This window comes from Neolamprologus brichardi, chromosome 4 (genome assembly GCF_056152115.1).
Source record: "Neolamprologus brichardi isolate AB-2024 chromosome 4, ASM5615211v1, whole genome shotgun sequence".
NCBI lineage: Eukaryota > Metazoa > Chordata > Actinopteri > Cichliformes > Cichlidae > Neolamprologus > Neolamprologus brichardi.
The window spans coordinates 9,250,667-9,266,512 of NC_142107.1; the positions used below are offsets into that span (position 1 = coordinate 9,250,667).

The 15,846-nt window shown below is 41.1% G+C and overlaps 1 protein-coding gene across 6 annotated transcripts in view; it reads right to left on the reverse strand.

The window, feature by feature from the left end:
* The window catches only part of tnrc6c1 (trinucleotide repeat containing adaptor 6C1), a 48,943-nt gene extending 33,310 nt beyond the window's left edge, over positions 1-15,633 (reverse strand). For 4 of the 6 annotated variants that reach the window (XM_035908018.2, XM_035908017.2, XM_006791564.3 and 1 more), the window contains exons 1-3: positions 15,524-15,632; positions 4,854-4,955; positions 3,805-3,826 (exon numbers count right to left, since the gene is read on the reverse strand). In XM_035908018.2, the coding sequence (XP_035763911.2) occupies positions 3,805-3,826; positions 4,854-4,916 (85 nt within the window). In that variant the 5' untranslated portion in view covers positions 4,917-4,955; positions 15,524-15,632. Of the gene's footprint in view, positions 1-3,804; positions 3,827-4,853; positions 4,956-15,523 lie in introns of all 6 variants that reach the window. The other 2 variants (XM_035908016.2, XM_006791561.3) reach the window with 1 other exon arrangement.
* Positions 15,634-15,846: the final 213 nt, after the last annotated feature.

Genomic DNA, 15,846 nt, shown 5'->3' on the forward strand with positions numbered 1-15,846 from the left:
AAAAATAATAATAATACGATTTTTAAAAAATATTTAATATCTGACAGCACAGTGCAGAGAACGCAAGGTTGTGAAGGTCAAAGCGTTAATCAAACGGTAACTATGGGTCTGAATATATAATCTCAGGATCGACATTCACTTCCAGCTCTTAAGTGTTTCTATCCAGACCTACTCTCCACCTGCAGAAGAGCTCCACAGGTTGAAGTAGGGGGGGATCTCAGAAGAAAAAACAGCTCTTGTGCCAGCAGCTGCAGGCAGCCCAGATTCCAGCGTGTTATGATTTACAGGAACCGAAGTGTGAAAGACAGTGGAACATCCTGTCCTCCTGACCTGGGCAGCCCCTGCTGAGCCTGAAAAATGGTTCGGTCTCAAATATCAGCGTCAAACTGAAACTGCAACAAAGAAATGCCACTTGGCACTTATGTTACAAGTATCTGTTTCACCACATTCAGGGGCTGAAAATGCTTAATTTGTCAAACACATTCTAGACATTTTTGTTTGCCACAGACTTGACCTTTGCAACTTCTCCAATAAAGCTTCTCTTCAGATTACAGCTCACTAACCAACCAGTCCGGCCTTTAATTCCACATCCACTTTTTGATAGGCTAAACTCAGTGTGTGGGTATATTTCAAGAAAAGACACACACACACACACACACACACACACACACACACACACACACACACACACACACACACACACACACACACACACACACGAGATCACGCGTGAATTATATAGCACACAAGTGTTTTATCAAAGACCCTTTCACATCTGAGTGTTGCTAATTAAATTGTACCGTAATGTCAAAACCCAAGCCCATCTGTCAGTTGTCATAAATATAATGGCTCAAGTGACAATATGCAATGACAACAGGCTCATATGCACAATTTATGGCGTAAATGCAGCTGAATACAGCTGTTACTTGTGTTGTTCCTTAAAGTGCAGCTTATCATTACCAGTACTGCATTCATTTAAGCTGTGCTGCTCAGGATAAGACATGCAGAAGAGGCGGTGACGCCGTCGACAGCAGGCACAGTGGTATAAATCCCCCCCTGATCGCACCACAATTTATGGCTCTCTAGCACAAAGCGCTGGGCGTAATTAAGCGAATGTGAAACGGCAAATTAATCTGTTATGAAATTACTGCCACGACACTACTTTGTAATAATGTTATCTTTTATTGCACTATGTAAATGTGCGCCTTGATGTGCATGCATGTTGTCCCCAGTCTCTGATAGGGACAAAAATGCACAGCATGGATAGGCACACAATAGCTCATTAACCCCTAGAAATGAACTCTAGAGTAGCTTGTTGATGGTGGATGTGCACAATGCTTATTACTAATAGACTCATCTATTATTTTTCTTTATAGGGTGCGTCGCTGACACCATGAGTGCGGCCCAGCACACACTGTGATAAAGGTCTCTGTGATACTCACATCACAGCGTTGCTGCCATGGCTCATGGCTTCCCCACACCATTAAAGCTGTTTGAGCATCTTTAGTTTAAATAAAATATTCACATGCCAGTAGATACATCCTACACATGTTACACGTGTATGTTTTAGGCTGGTTTCCTGGGGTTATGCAAAATTAATCAATCATACAGTAGGACTTTTAAATACTGTAAAATAGAGCGATAGATATAGACAGACAGATATAAATCTCTCTCTCTCTCTCTCTCTCATATCTCTTTTCGCTATATATCTATGTGATGCCTTCTTGAAAGTATAAAAATAGTGATTTCTGTGACTGATATTAGATACCAAAATGGTGTGGATATGCTAAAATACCTGGCATCATAAATGCTCACATTTGGTTCTCATTTTTCAAAATCATAGAATTTGCCTACAAGTGGACAGACCAGCTTTTCAAGCAGTCTCAGCCCAGATATTTTATTGCGCTTGGTCAACTGACAGCTTATACACCAACCCCAAAATGTCCAAACAGGCAATCACACTAGACTGTTTTAACTGAACCTATTGTGAAATTATGGTATCTGGAGGTAAATGTGATACGCTTAGTTAACAAATGTTTCTGCACTTTCAAGGATGCTGAAGCAAAGGAGTCTGTAGTAGCTGTGATATAAAACCATATGCATTACGGTGGATTTGCACAGACACAGAACATATATCTGCTGTTTGTGTTTGCAGGTCACATTAGGAGACTGTAAGAGTGAGAGCGTGTGTGTCATAAAAATGAGCCAGTAGAAATATCCTACAAAGGGGCCCCTCAGCTGTGCCGGCAAACAGGAAACGGGAGTGCATTCTCACAGTTTCACATATCTCTGCCTGTTTTTGTGTGTTCTCAAACACGGTTTTCTTGCACTCTCCCAAATCAACCAGAGGCACCAGCCACCTCTCTACATTTCACACAAATAAAAACCACAACAATTTCTTCCATCTCTGTTCCTTACAGCCCACCTTTTTCTCTCCTTCCTCCTTCTCTGGTCCCAGGGCGGGCCTCAGTGCTAGACCAGACAGGAGGTGGTGTAGTGTTACTATGGCGCTTGGGGTCTTCCTGGAAATCTCCTGTGTACGAATGCCTGTTTATTCAGCCTCCACACTAGCCCTGCTCTCCTAATTAGCTCCCACTGTACCTTACACTAGTATCAGACACAATCTGCCTCTTTTAGTTGATTAGTCAATTAAGATTCATGGTGTCTTTCAGGAAAAAGACAGCTGTTTCAGCCCTTTTTCACAATCTTTTCCAGTCATTAATAGATAACTGCAGTGCCTCGTTAACTGCCACAGTAATATTGAGGTAAAGACAATCTATAATCTGTGTGATCTTCTTCAGAAATGATCAACATGAGCACAGTGCAACAGAAAAATATGTAAAAGGTGCTAAAAAGTCAAGTGTGATAATAGAAAAGCCTGTTATAAATGGTGAATTTTAGATCTGGGACTTAATAGGGGTTAAGACAAAGAGTTGACGTGTCAAACAAATACTATGAAAAGAATCGGCATGTTATATGTGCTAACACTCACTAATAACTATTCTCTTTCTACCCTTCAGGCCATCCTGTCAGCATCTTTGAGCAGTTCTAATCAGATTTCCCGCTGCCTATCCCTCATGACACATTAAGTCCCTCTCCCATCTGCTTGCTCATGCGGACATGAAGATCTGCTTCCAGGCTAACTGACTGTCCACCACATCCTACCTGCTTCCCTCTGATTGTTAAAACCACTGGCTTGGGGAGACAGTGAAGAGAGTGGGTCTGTAGCTGCCACAAAGCAGGAGTTAAAACCTGCAAGCTAAGTTCAGTCTTCACTACAAAACCACATTTCTAGGCATTTTTATTCAGATGGTTTATTTGTTGGGTTTTTTTCTCCTTCAGATTTTCTTCCTCTCCTCTACCCTCAGAGGTAAGCCTGAGGACCCCTATGTGGAGGCTTTGGGAGGAGATGCACCATTCCCATGCTTCTTATTAGGTTGTAGGTAGTAGGCTCAGGTAGTACAGCAGAGCTGGCGGCCAGTAATGTTTTCAGTTGCAATATATTTTTAAACTTTAAAAGCAAATCCTTCATAATCAACAGCATAGCAATGAGCTGAGAACCAACTGACGCCTAGTGGCAAAAAGGCAGAACTGCATATACTGTGTGGTTCCCCTTCTGACAACAATGTAACACCCTCACACAGTCAGTGTCCTTCCTGCTATCACAAGATATCACACAGACTCGCAGCAAAGGTCTACACTGACAACTTCAGTATTAAAACATAACAGACGCTCCTTTTATTCTGTGGTAAAGAAATCAAAAGAGTCTTTCAATTGTACAAAATACAAGCAGCAACAACTCACCTTTGGTAATCTGCTCTGTGGCCTGAAAAAACAAACAAACAAACAAGTTAACAACAGATCAAACTTAAAATGATAAGATAAACATGTAATGCATTCCATGTAAGATCCAGAAAACAGTATGCGGTTTTGCATGAAACAGTTTTTAACATTTTTGCTCATGATCCACGCAACAGTAATGAAGCAAACTAGTCAGGGCAATGCTAAGGGACAAGTAGTGCTCGTGTATTTAAACACTAAATTGATTAACGCTCGACACATTTAAGGGCTCAAAACAAGATTTAGTTTGCCGTGGTTTGACTGCTGGAACTCGCCTCATTGCAAGATGGTGGAGTTAAGTCCATCTGACAGATGCGGAACTGATTATTGCTGTGTTATTTAATTGAATAGTGTACACTGTATTATTTATTAAGTTAATGAGGGAAAACTAGCCTGTAGCTTGTACTTTTTCCAGCACTAGCAAAAAAAAAAAGCTTAAGCACAAGCACAACAGATCGCTAGAAGAGGACTTAAGGTTAGGGGATATGAATATATAAATGTGCTGACATAGGAGCTCTATACACCGAAAACACTTATAATGTAGAGCTGTGCCTGACCTTGTACTACATAGCATACTAGCATCTAAAATACTGCAAATGCCAACAAGCTTGTTCTTTTTACCATAGAATAATCTGTAATTATTTATGATTGCTTTAGCCTATAAAATGTAGAAATTTTATCCTAAATTTATAATTAGAACTAACAAAAAATATTTTCTGTGTAACCAAAACAAGCAGCCCAACAGGTCAAATGTTGCTTGATCGCTCGTAATGGGGACTACAGACAAAGCGGAGTCCCTGCATTAAACACAAAGTTAACTGGAAACTGGTTAAAAATAAAACATTAATAATTATAAAATCACTCCAATCCCTACCCAAAATCCAGCTGACTGCCAGTAACTGCTGCAATTAGCTGGAGTTTACATTATCTTATCATATGATAAAGAACAGGAAGGAACAATTACAGCAACATGATAAAAGCATGTGGGTTTCAAAAACCCTCTGCAAGCCTACCTTTTTTTGAGCAGCCTCTTTCTTTTTCTTCTCGTCTTGTTTTTTCTTTTTCTTATCTTCCATCAAATGGTTCTCTTCTCGTATTTTTGCTTCTTTTCACAGCTTAAATAAAAAGAGAGATGGAGAGAGATGGACAAGGTTTTACCCCAAGAACCAGTCAAAGAGAGGAGTACTTTGGCTCAGCAGAGTGAACACAGATGAAAGTGATTTCTTGACATTTTCTTTTCAGCTGAATGGTTCATTTTATCAGTCTTCAAACTGAAATCAGTGTGTCAGTAGTAGGGCTGCCACGATTAGTTGACCAGTCATGATTACGTCGACAATCAAAATCGTCGACGACTGATTTAATAGTCGACACGTCGTTTGAAGCTTTGTAAGATCACAAAAGACGCAGGAATAAGTATAAGAATAATAGTAGGATTTAAGAGCGTAATAACGGACTGAAACAGAAGATGGCAGCACTGCATGTACAAGGATGCCAGCTGCCGTTAAACCCCGAAGAAAAAGAAGTAGCTCTGTCCCAGAATTCATAGCGCAGCCCAGCTCAGTTTCCAACAATGGCAGCAGCTAGTTAGTTTTAATATTACTCTTATTATTCTTTCTGGGTCACAAAATAAACGTTTAACATATTTTTAGGCGAGAATGTAACTGTGTAAACCTCCAATATCTGCTCAGTTTATCCAGACATCACATATTTTCAAAAGCGCTCCGACGTTTTCGGAGACGTCTGTTACCCACTAGCTCGATAGCTAGCCGGGGGCAAGGCTCACTAGAGCCCGTGAGAACATCGGACTCCGGCAAATCGTTTTCAAACCCACCGCGGTCTTTCGCTACTCAGGTTAAACATATACAAGTCACTTAGATAACTTAAAAATGTTATGGTTTGGCTTTTTTTAGTATTTTATTGATCGAGAATATACTCCGGTGTCCTGTTATATTTTAGATAGCAAGGAGTTTATTAAACTTCACCGAAACAATCTGAAAATGTCATTAAAATTTAATAAACTATCCTCTTGTCTTTATTTTTAGTTAGCACATACCTTAAAGACTTAAAGCTGTAAGCTAATGATAGTTATATAAGAGCAGATGCATGCTGGTGCAATAAGCTGTACGCTGTACATCCAATGGATGCATGATCTGATTAGTCGACTAATCGCAAAAATAATCGGTGACTAGTCGACTATCAAAATAATCGTTTGTGGCAGTCCTAGTCAGTAACTGCGTTTGTAACACGTGACGATATGTGGACTAGTAACACACTGAAATCACTGTCAGCTGAGGTGAATAGTTTTGATTATTGTCAACTCCAAAATCCAAATTCAATCAACATCTGTTCAGGATCTTCCAGAACAACCCCAAACCAATCAGGGTTAACTGCAACCCACAGCACTCAAAATGATCCACTGCCAAATTTCTAATAGTACCTACTCAGCCCAACCTGGTTTCAGTTGTTTCCTAATACAATTGTGCATGGGGTCATTATAGCAATGTGGCTGAAAGATTTGCGACGTCATTTGGATAAAAAAAACAAAATAAAACAAAAAACCACACAATCAATATGGTGGATGTCGAGGTTATAGTATACCTGCTCCTCAGTTTATGGCTTTTTCTCAGACTCCGGGACATTTCTCATATACTCGGGTTTGAAAAACTGAAGTTTTGATTTTCATGAAGCAGCCGCTCTCATGACTCATTGAGTGACGCCACTAACTAGCCAATTGGTAGTGTGCAGTCTGTTAACGTCACAGAACCCCAGCTGAGTAGGTACTAAACAAGCACCTGGTACCAAGTACTCCAACCTAATGTAAAAACCCTAAAAACCAAAAGGTCTTGTCATTTAGCTTCAGCTGACTAAATATCATAAGATTATAATAGAATAAATCTAAAGTTCATTCACTTGACTTAAGTGTAAAAGTTTGTGTTTTTATAGGTAAGAGTTACTCGCCACGTTTACAGATTGTTTTATTTCTCTTGATATCAAACGCAATATGTGTCCATATGTCCACTTTTCTCTTCTTTCTTGCAGTTTTATGAGAAAGAGAGCATGGGAGCTGGCTGCCACCCTGTTTATTGGGATAGATCAAATTTCCCTTCTAACCTTACTGCACAAAAAGATTGAAAGTGATCCAATCAGAAGCAAACTCATCCCGCCTTTCTAAACAATTTAATTTGTTAATTTGTAACTCTGATTTGATCTAGTCTCTTGTTTATATTCATCACTGTTTTTGTACTCGTGCATTCGTTTTTATTTAGTCATTGTCTTGCTTCTATTAGGGAAAAAAAAAAAGGCTGACAAAAACTATCACACAAAAATTATTGGTCAATGAAATTACCACCAAAATAACACTTGTTTTGGTGGTAAACATGAGGCAGGTGCTTGTGAGTGACTCGTCCACAATCCCCAGACGTAAGACTGTGGGTTTATTTCACATTCCACTTTTAAGCAGCATATTTCTTTAAGTGTGCAAAGATGTGTGCATACGTTTTTCAGTCGTCTTTAGTTTTTTTTCTGGAAACTATTAGGGAGACATTGTGGGTTTAGCATGTTGGTGCTCTTAAGTTGAGCCTGCCGCTCTTTAGTCTACACACTCTACAAGACCAACAGATTCTAACACAAATAATGTGTTCGCACTACATCGAAACAAAAATCTCAAAACCTCGGGTTGTACCCTGCACTTTCAGTTTACGGTCTTGAGGATTTAAATGTCGACAACTCAAGCTGAAAACCATCTGACAATGGCCTATTGTTTCACACTAGTTCGGTGGCCTTTTCAAAGCATGAGTGAAACAGGATGGAAATGTGCACTCATTTCATTTCAACCTTCCTGATTCCTTAGGTCCCCAGCAACACACTCGGCAAGTGTCAAGATCATCAGATAAACGGCTGGTATGAAAAAGCAAAGATGACACTGACACACAGACATACACACAGAGATTCCTTCATTTCTTATGAGCTACAAAAGCATCCAGCATCTATATCCAGCCTACACTAAGAAATGAATAAATAAATTACAGCTAGAAACAGTGTTTTAAAAAAAGGACATAGTAAAAATAGCCTGGGAAAAAAATCATATATACATTTGAAAGTCAAGTTGCTTGAACCACAAATGTGAAACTGCACATAAAACCTTCAGCTTTTTTTCCCCCTGCCAAGCCTAAGCTGCTGCAGGCGACAGCGATATGAGCCACTGCCTGGCAACAAGCTCTCCCGGAGGCCCGAGGTGAGCAGTCAGGTGGAGATAGAATGCGCCCTGAAGTGCTGACAGTGCTGACATTAGTCTGGTTGTAGAAGTTCAACAATAGGACTTCAAAAAAAAAAAAAATGAAAAGAAAAGAGAAAAAAAAAAAAAAGAAGAAGAAGAAAGATGAGCTTGGGCAAGTAACACATAAGTTTCCAATTAAGCAGCTAAGTGAGGATTTTAAAGCATGTCTTTAAACCATGGGTTCAACAGTACTTCGTAACTATATAAATGACTTGCTTATTGCCTTTACTGAATGTTTTTTTTCCTTAACCTCTATGTCACAAAAAAAGTACCAAAACATAGAAAAACAACAACCACAGTGCCGGAGATTATACCTAGGTATGTAATTGTGAAACACAGGTTTTCTGAGCTCTCTTTCAAATATTGTTTGACAACAAAACTTTCTTCCCTTTCATAACAGAGAGAAGAGAACTGCTGTCTCATCTCACTTCAGAGATCTGCATTATTTTTTTTAAACCACAGCAGCCACAAGTGAAATAGAAGGAGCTGCTGTGAACATTTTTATATTTAAAGAGAGAAAAAAAGGCAGTACATTTGTCTTGTCAACAGCAGCCTTCAAAAACATCCTGCGATTAGGTAACGACACACACTTTAATGAGCTAAACCCCAATATCATGCAATTTTTATAAACTCAATTGCCAACAACTTCAATAATATCGCTTAATCAGTTCAACACATGCCCTTAGCTGACTCTGAGGCAGACAGGCTGTGTCCAAAGAGCAGCAACAAGAAGGCCCCGTATTATAAACTGTAGCTCAGATTGTGAGCCCGACCAAACCATGCAAACACAGAGCTCCCATAAACTTGGCTACTAATTCATAACTGTAATCACGTAATTTTTTTCTCTAACAGGCTGATACGGAACCTGCTGAGTGCAGCTGCCGAGCTAAATTTAGCAGGTGCTGCTTGTTTCAAAGGCATCAGTGGGACTTGTGTCACGTAGGATCATGGGAGAAGGGAGATGCTCCAGTTAATGTGAGCTGGTGTCAACCACCGACCCACATGAGGAGCAGAGCGAAGCGTCGAAATAAAGTAAGTAAGAAACATTTGGTCCCTAAGCAGGATGAAGGGAGTCCCCCTCAATGAGAGCTGTCGCTTAGCATCTTGGGCTATGTCCACACTAATCATTTTCTCTCCGTTTTGGCAACCCGTCCACACTGAGACGGTGTTTTCCCCGAAGGAAAATGCAGCGTTTTCGAGTTATGCGTCGCAGTGTGGACAGCGAAAACTGAGACTTTCTAAAACGATGACACGTGTTAGTCATATGATGCAGTCATGTGACCAATTAAACTAAGATAGCGGAGGGCATTATACAGCAGTTGTTTTGTTTGCTCTCAATTTTGACAGCCCTATTAAAGATGAATATCAGTTTGTACGTGCTTCAGATAGCTATGATGCAAAATTCAGAGTCGATTCTCACTATAGGTGTGAATGTGAACATGAGTGGTTGTCTCTGGGTGTCAGCTCTGTGACAGACCTGTAACTGGTCTAGGGTGACCTGCGACTTTAATGTGGGCTAAATAATATTTGTATTTGATTCACTGCTGAATTTGTAAGTTTGCTCACTTACAAAGATATGAATGGTCTGTAATTTTGAAAACATATCCTCCAAGTAGGGGTGGGCGATATACGATAGAAACTATATAAATTTGGCCAACGATAGAGATTTTGACTATACCGCTCTATCACGATAGCGCATGTTGATGATGTCATCAAGCAGCGCCTGTTTTGGTCGAAAGCATTGCAGCGGCTACAACCATTATCATCTGCAAATTATGCCAGGCTACAGTCATAGCAAAGAGATGAAGCACTTTTGAAATATGGGGAAAGCCAAAAACTGTGCTTCCTCCACTTCCGTAACATTGATTCATTAATGTTGAATTCTCTCGCAGCTGTTCTATTCCCATGTTGTTGCAGTATATTAATGACTAACCCCGTATTGTGGATGAATAATCTCAGATGTTCTCCTGACTGAAGTTTGGCCCGTGTATAGCATCCTGCTATGCGATTGCATTTGTCCCTAACCACTAGAATCCCTCACGTTAACTTTTCTCGAGTGGAAAAAAAGTTGGTGTTCATCCTCCAGCTTCACTGTGCTAATGTTATGCTAACATAGCTGTGTCGCTAGCAATCACGTAGCACAACATTATATACCAGGTAGTCCAACTTCAGTAACCCTGCAAACACTACTGCTGTTTAGTTTTCTGTCTTCATTTATGTTGGAAGTGGTAGCAGAGGTGTACGTTTTAATTAGTTTCAAAAATCTCTCAGTCAGAACATGGTATGTCATGTATAGGTGGAAACTAGCATGCTAACTTCCTGTTAACTTCTAACTCTGTTAAATTTAATAAATTCTGTTTTCATGGATGCCTGGATGTTAAACTTAATTGTTACACTTGGTAAAGCAGCAACGCTGATGATTTTATTAAAGATGAAAGAGTTTAGACCGTTTTTAACTCTCAGTGTTCATTTGACTTTGGGGTCCTGAAGTGGACAGTTTTGGACCCAAATTACTCCGCGAAGTTCCTCACTATGGCAGCCGTAATGCTCTGACAATCCATCAAAACATTTTTAACAGATTTCTGCATGCCAAAATCGGTTTGAGGTCAGTAAGCACAACCAGAATTCATACATAAGGCACACTCGATTTTTGAGAAAATTAAAGGATTTTAAGTGTGCCTTATAGTGTGGAAAATACGTTATACAGAAGAAAAGAATACATCACGATATATATCGTTACCGCACGTGCTTCAAATTATATCGCGATATGGATTTTAGGCCATATCGCCCAGCCCTACCTCCAAGGGTTACAAAGTGGTAAGATGTTTCTTGTAGTTGATCACCATGTTTGCACATATCTCCAGGGGGATTTTGAACCACTCCTCTTTACTGTAACTCAAGTCCTTTATCTTTCTTGACTGCTGCTCAGAAACTAAAACCTTCAGCCACCTCCACAGATTTTCTATAGGACTGAAGTCTGGTGACTGGCTAGGTCACGCCATGACCTTAATGTGCTTCTTCTTTTGCCACTCATTTCTGACCTTGGTTGTATGTTTTTCGGTCACTGTCATGCTGCAAAGGAAGGAGGTTCTCAATGAAGATTTTAATGGTACATGGCAACATCTACTGGCCCCTCAATGTATTGAAGTTGTCTTTTACCCTTAACAGAACCCCCCCCCCCCCCCCCCCCCCCCCCCCAAGGTATAATGTTAATGTTCCCACCTCCATGCTTGACTCTGCATGGTGTTCTTTGGGTCATGCCTAGCATTTCTCTTCCTCCAAACATGTCAGGTTGAGTTGATGCCAAAGAGATCGAGTTTGATTTCTGATGGCCTTTTTATATTTCTTCCATTTCCGAATAATCCTAGCATCAATTATCGACTTCTGACCAAGCTTCTTGGTGCAGCCCTCCAGCCTTGTAGAAGTCTACAATCTTATCCCTGCTGTCCTTTGACAGCTCATTGGTCTTGGTCATGGAGTTGGAGAGGTTGAAAATGATTCTATGGACAGGTGTGCTTTTATGCACATCACAAGTTGAGATCAGGAGTATCTGTAATTAGGTGACTGATTGACTGCTTGTAATCTGGGTGCCACCTAATTTAGATGTAATGTGTTTTTTCCCCTACATTTATGATTGATATTCATTATCTCTCCATTTAAAACTACCTACAAATTACAAACTGTTCATTTCAGTGCAAGTCAGCAAAGTTACAAATTTGGCAGGGGATCAGATCCTTATTTCCCACACTATACATTACATAACATTAAACACAGAATGGATGGATATTTTGTTAATGTTACTATGACCAAACAACTCTTTCTCGTTATCTCTGTAAGTACATAAATTCTTTGTGTAGATGTATGCACTTTTGACTACGAGAGCTATCTGAAGATCCGGGGATGAAATATGGAGCATCTTGAAAACTTCTCTCTCTCCAATCTATTTCCATGCTGCAGCAGCTGATCCTGAACAAATTGGGAACTGCATCAAATCTTTGAAACTTGATTTTCTTTACATTGGAATAACATTTTTTTTTTTTTTTACCACACTTACTTTCAAGATCTTTAAAAAAAAAATAAAAAAATAAAAAAAAAAATCACAGGTATCCACAAACTTATTCCCCATGATGACCCCTGAACCTGCTAAATCAATGACAAAAACAACAGCAATATTAAGCAATGAGATCAACAGACCCCAGAAGCCAATTCAGGTTCCACTTGTCACTGCTTAAAGAGACTGCAATTACTCACCTAATCTGAAACACCTGATCCTAATTTTAGGGATTTGAAGGTGTGAAACTAGTCTGTGTATACCAACTTCTTTCAATGTGACTTGTCAAATATTTCTTTATTACTGTTCATTTGAATGAAGAAAATCAACATGATTTTATGTCTCTGTTAGTGTATAGCACCTTTCTTAATAGGCACTGATTCAATGAAGATCTGGATCAAATAAATCACAAAAAAAGCAGTCTTAATGGGATGTACTTTTAACAAATGTGCAACACAAATATGCTATGAATCTGTAGTGGCAAAGCACTGCTCAAAATAAGGACACCGCTCAATAAGCTCAGCTCTGTTGTGGAATTACACCCTCCTCTCAGAACAACAGGATTAGAGCTTGGTGTCCCTCTTAAAACCAGACACACGCACTCAGACACAAAAAAGGCAACACACACTGCACATAGACCAAGGGCAGTCTAACAAAAGCAGGTGTAAAACTGGTTGAAAATGTGGAGTGGAGATGGAGAGGAAACTCAATAGATGAACTGTCAAAACTGCACACGCTGCTGCCGTGGATGTGTAAATGCCTCACTGCCCCTCACTGTACCACTAAAGAGGAGGGGGGTGCTACAAACGATGAGGCAGGCTTGTGCGTTGTGTGTGAGAGTTGGGGGAAGGGGTGCTAGACGGCAGTCACTGGGCACAGAGCCAGGAATGCCATCGCTGCAAGCCAAACAAGAGAACGGCGAGCACTCGGGAGAAGGCTTGCTAACAACCGCAGCAGCAGCAGCCACAGCTATGGCAGCGCGTGTAGCGCCCTCTGCTCGCCTGCACGCCGGGGCGACGCAGCTTTTCAAGCCTGCTGATCAGTCACCGCACTCAGCAGGTTTTCAAATGCAAAAACCTCAAGCGCATCGGAAAGAAAAGAGAGAAAGAAAAAGAGAAAGAAAAAGAGCAACTTTTTGTCAGTACTGCGCTCAGATTGTGTGAAGGTTTAAAATCTGCTGGGTAAGCACTTACAACGTCTTTGTGCTCTGCAAAGAGGATTGCACTCTGTAAACTACTTGAAGCTATTCTCAGTGTAGCCATGTTAATGCTTTCTGACCCGGACTAATGACGGGGGAAAAGAGAAACTTGTGCTGCACTCCTGGTGCTATGTAGAGGCCCTAAAATAACTTGTATGGACATACTCCAAAAGCACACAGTGTCAGCTGCTCCAAAAGTAAAGGGAACACGTTCACAGGGTTAGTGTGCATGTTGACAATTTCTTTTTTCCCCCCAACAGATCAAAGAAAATCCTCAACAAATGCATAATTAAAATGCAATCATGCAGCTCTGTCACTGTTTCCACATTTGTATTCATAAATCAAAAAAAATAAACATTATATAAAGCTTTGTGCAGTAATAGTATGAGTGCAAGGAAACTCAAATAGCTCCAAGCTACATTAACACTGATTGTTGCAGATTTTTATTTCTGAAAGGGGCAATTAGGAAAACACTTTCATGCAGTATTTGTCCAGAAAAAAAAACAAAACAGCTACTACTTCAAAATAGCAAAAAGAAAAAAGAACAAATGAACGAAAGAGAATAAGAGGTTGTTTCTTACTGAAAATGATAGAAATAACAGAACCAAGATATAATAATAATTTCCTCTGGGATACATTTCTTAAGAAAGTCTTGAACTCAAGCAAACCAAATATGTGGGGGGGGGGTTTAAAGGGGAGATAAAATTACTCAAAAACATAAAAGTGGAGTTTTGTGTGAAATCAATAAACTGCCTTCATAAGAAATCAAGCTCATCATTTCCACTGAAGACTCCAAGCGAGCATCTGATCGCTGACACACAAAACAAGCCGCCAAACCAAATGACATAATCTGGCAAAAGCAACCCCTCATCCCTCCAGTCCAGCTCTAAGCAAAATAACCCATGAAGACTTCTGAACTGAAAGTGAGGCTGTGACCTAAGCTGTATAGTAATCACAGCATTTAGTAGTCTGTTTTTGTTATCAAGCCCCCCTTCGGCGCCTCTCTGTGAATACACACTGCCTCTTTCAGGAGGACTGGGTGCTGACCGGGGGCCCCAAACCTGGCAGGGACAGAATAGACCTCCAGCCCGCTTCTCTTAACCCTTTGCCAGGTCCAAACACACACACACAAATTAAGGACTCCAACGCATTAGTAAAACAAGCGGGCCTCAAAGCTTGCATCAATCTGCCCTCTACGTGCATCGGGGTACTGGTATCCCCAGCATCAGCCACACTGTCTTCTAATGGAGAGTGTGTGTGTGTCCCTACAGGATGTCAAGCTGCAGGAAAAAGCCAGGTACAGATAACTGGTGCATCTTAAGGGTTACACTGGTCTCTGATGGGAAACAAAGAACTGAGAAGAGATTTCCAACACATATACTGTATAAATTATTGAGCAGTCTGGGAGCAATTTCAACCACAGCGCCGGGGTTATAATCAAAGCATTGAAAGGGGGAGAGTTTTTGCATCTAAAAGTAGGCAGAAAGTGAGGACCAGCAGTTACCAACTATTTAAAAAAAAGCTGAACGGATGAGGATGCATGAAGTGCAAGCAGCAGTCCTAGTAAATGAAACAGAGAGCGGCCGTACGAGGGCATGAGTACAGTAGGTAAAACCCTGGTGGCTAATGCGTTTAAACCCAATCAGGTGATGCAAGCTAGATCCAGCCACCTCTCTGTGCAGCACCGAGGATATTTCGGCTTTAATACTCGTGTCAACTCTCTTGCACGGCAGCGCAACAACAAGCGTCCCACCAATGTCTGCCAAGCTGCTACACATACGACAACTCGACAGGCGACAACACAGGGCGCCCTTGAATCACCGCAGCTGTGCAGCCACGGCGTTTTAATGACGAGCTAGCTCAAGTTAGGAACATAGTACGTAGAAAACCTCCGTGCTAACCTCAGCGACCGCGCTAGAAGTTAAAATAAGCTCCAGTGTGCACTCGACAAATGCGATATATACAAAAAGGGGGGTTAAGCAGCACTCACGGAGAAGACAGCACTGATGTCAAAGTGGGCTGAGCTGAAAATATTTTGATTCCCAGCTGCCATGTTTGCTATCGAAACTCGCCACATTTCCCCCCCAACAAGAAACAAAAACGCGACAAGGCACATCTCCGTCGCGGTAAACCTCACAGACTCGGTGATAAATCCTACCGTGAAGCGTTCAGTCGGTTCTCAGCAGCGGCGGAGCCTCTGCAGCCATTTTGTAGTAACTGACCGGAGCAGGAGCTCGAGACGGTTGAATCGGTGGTAACGGGGAAGGGGGGCGGAGCTCCACCTTGCCATGTGACCTTCAACAACAAAACAAACTGGTCTCACTTCACATCGCTCCGCCCAGGCGTTTCCATGACAACTGCAGCTCCTCCATCACTCCCCTCTCTGTGCTGCTAATACGCTTCAGCTCGCAGCCGTGCGTGGACTCGCCTCCCTTCACCTCCCCCACCTCCCCTTTTCCTCACGGTATACGGTGTAGATTC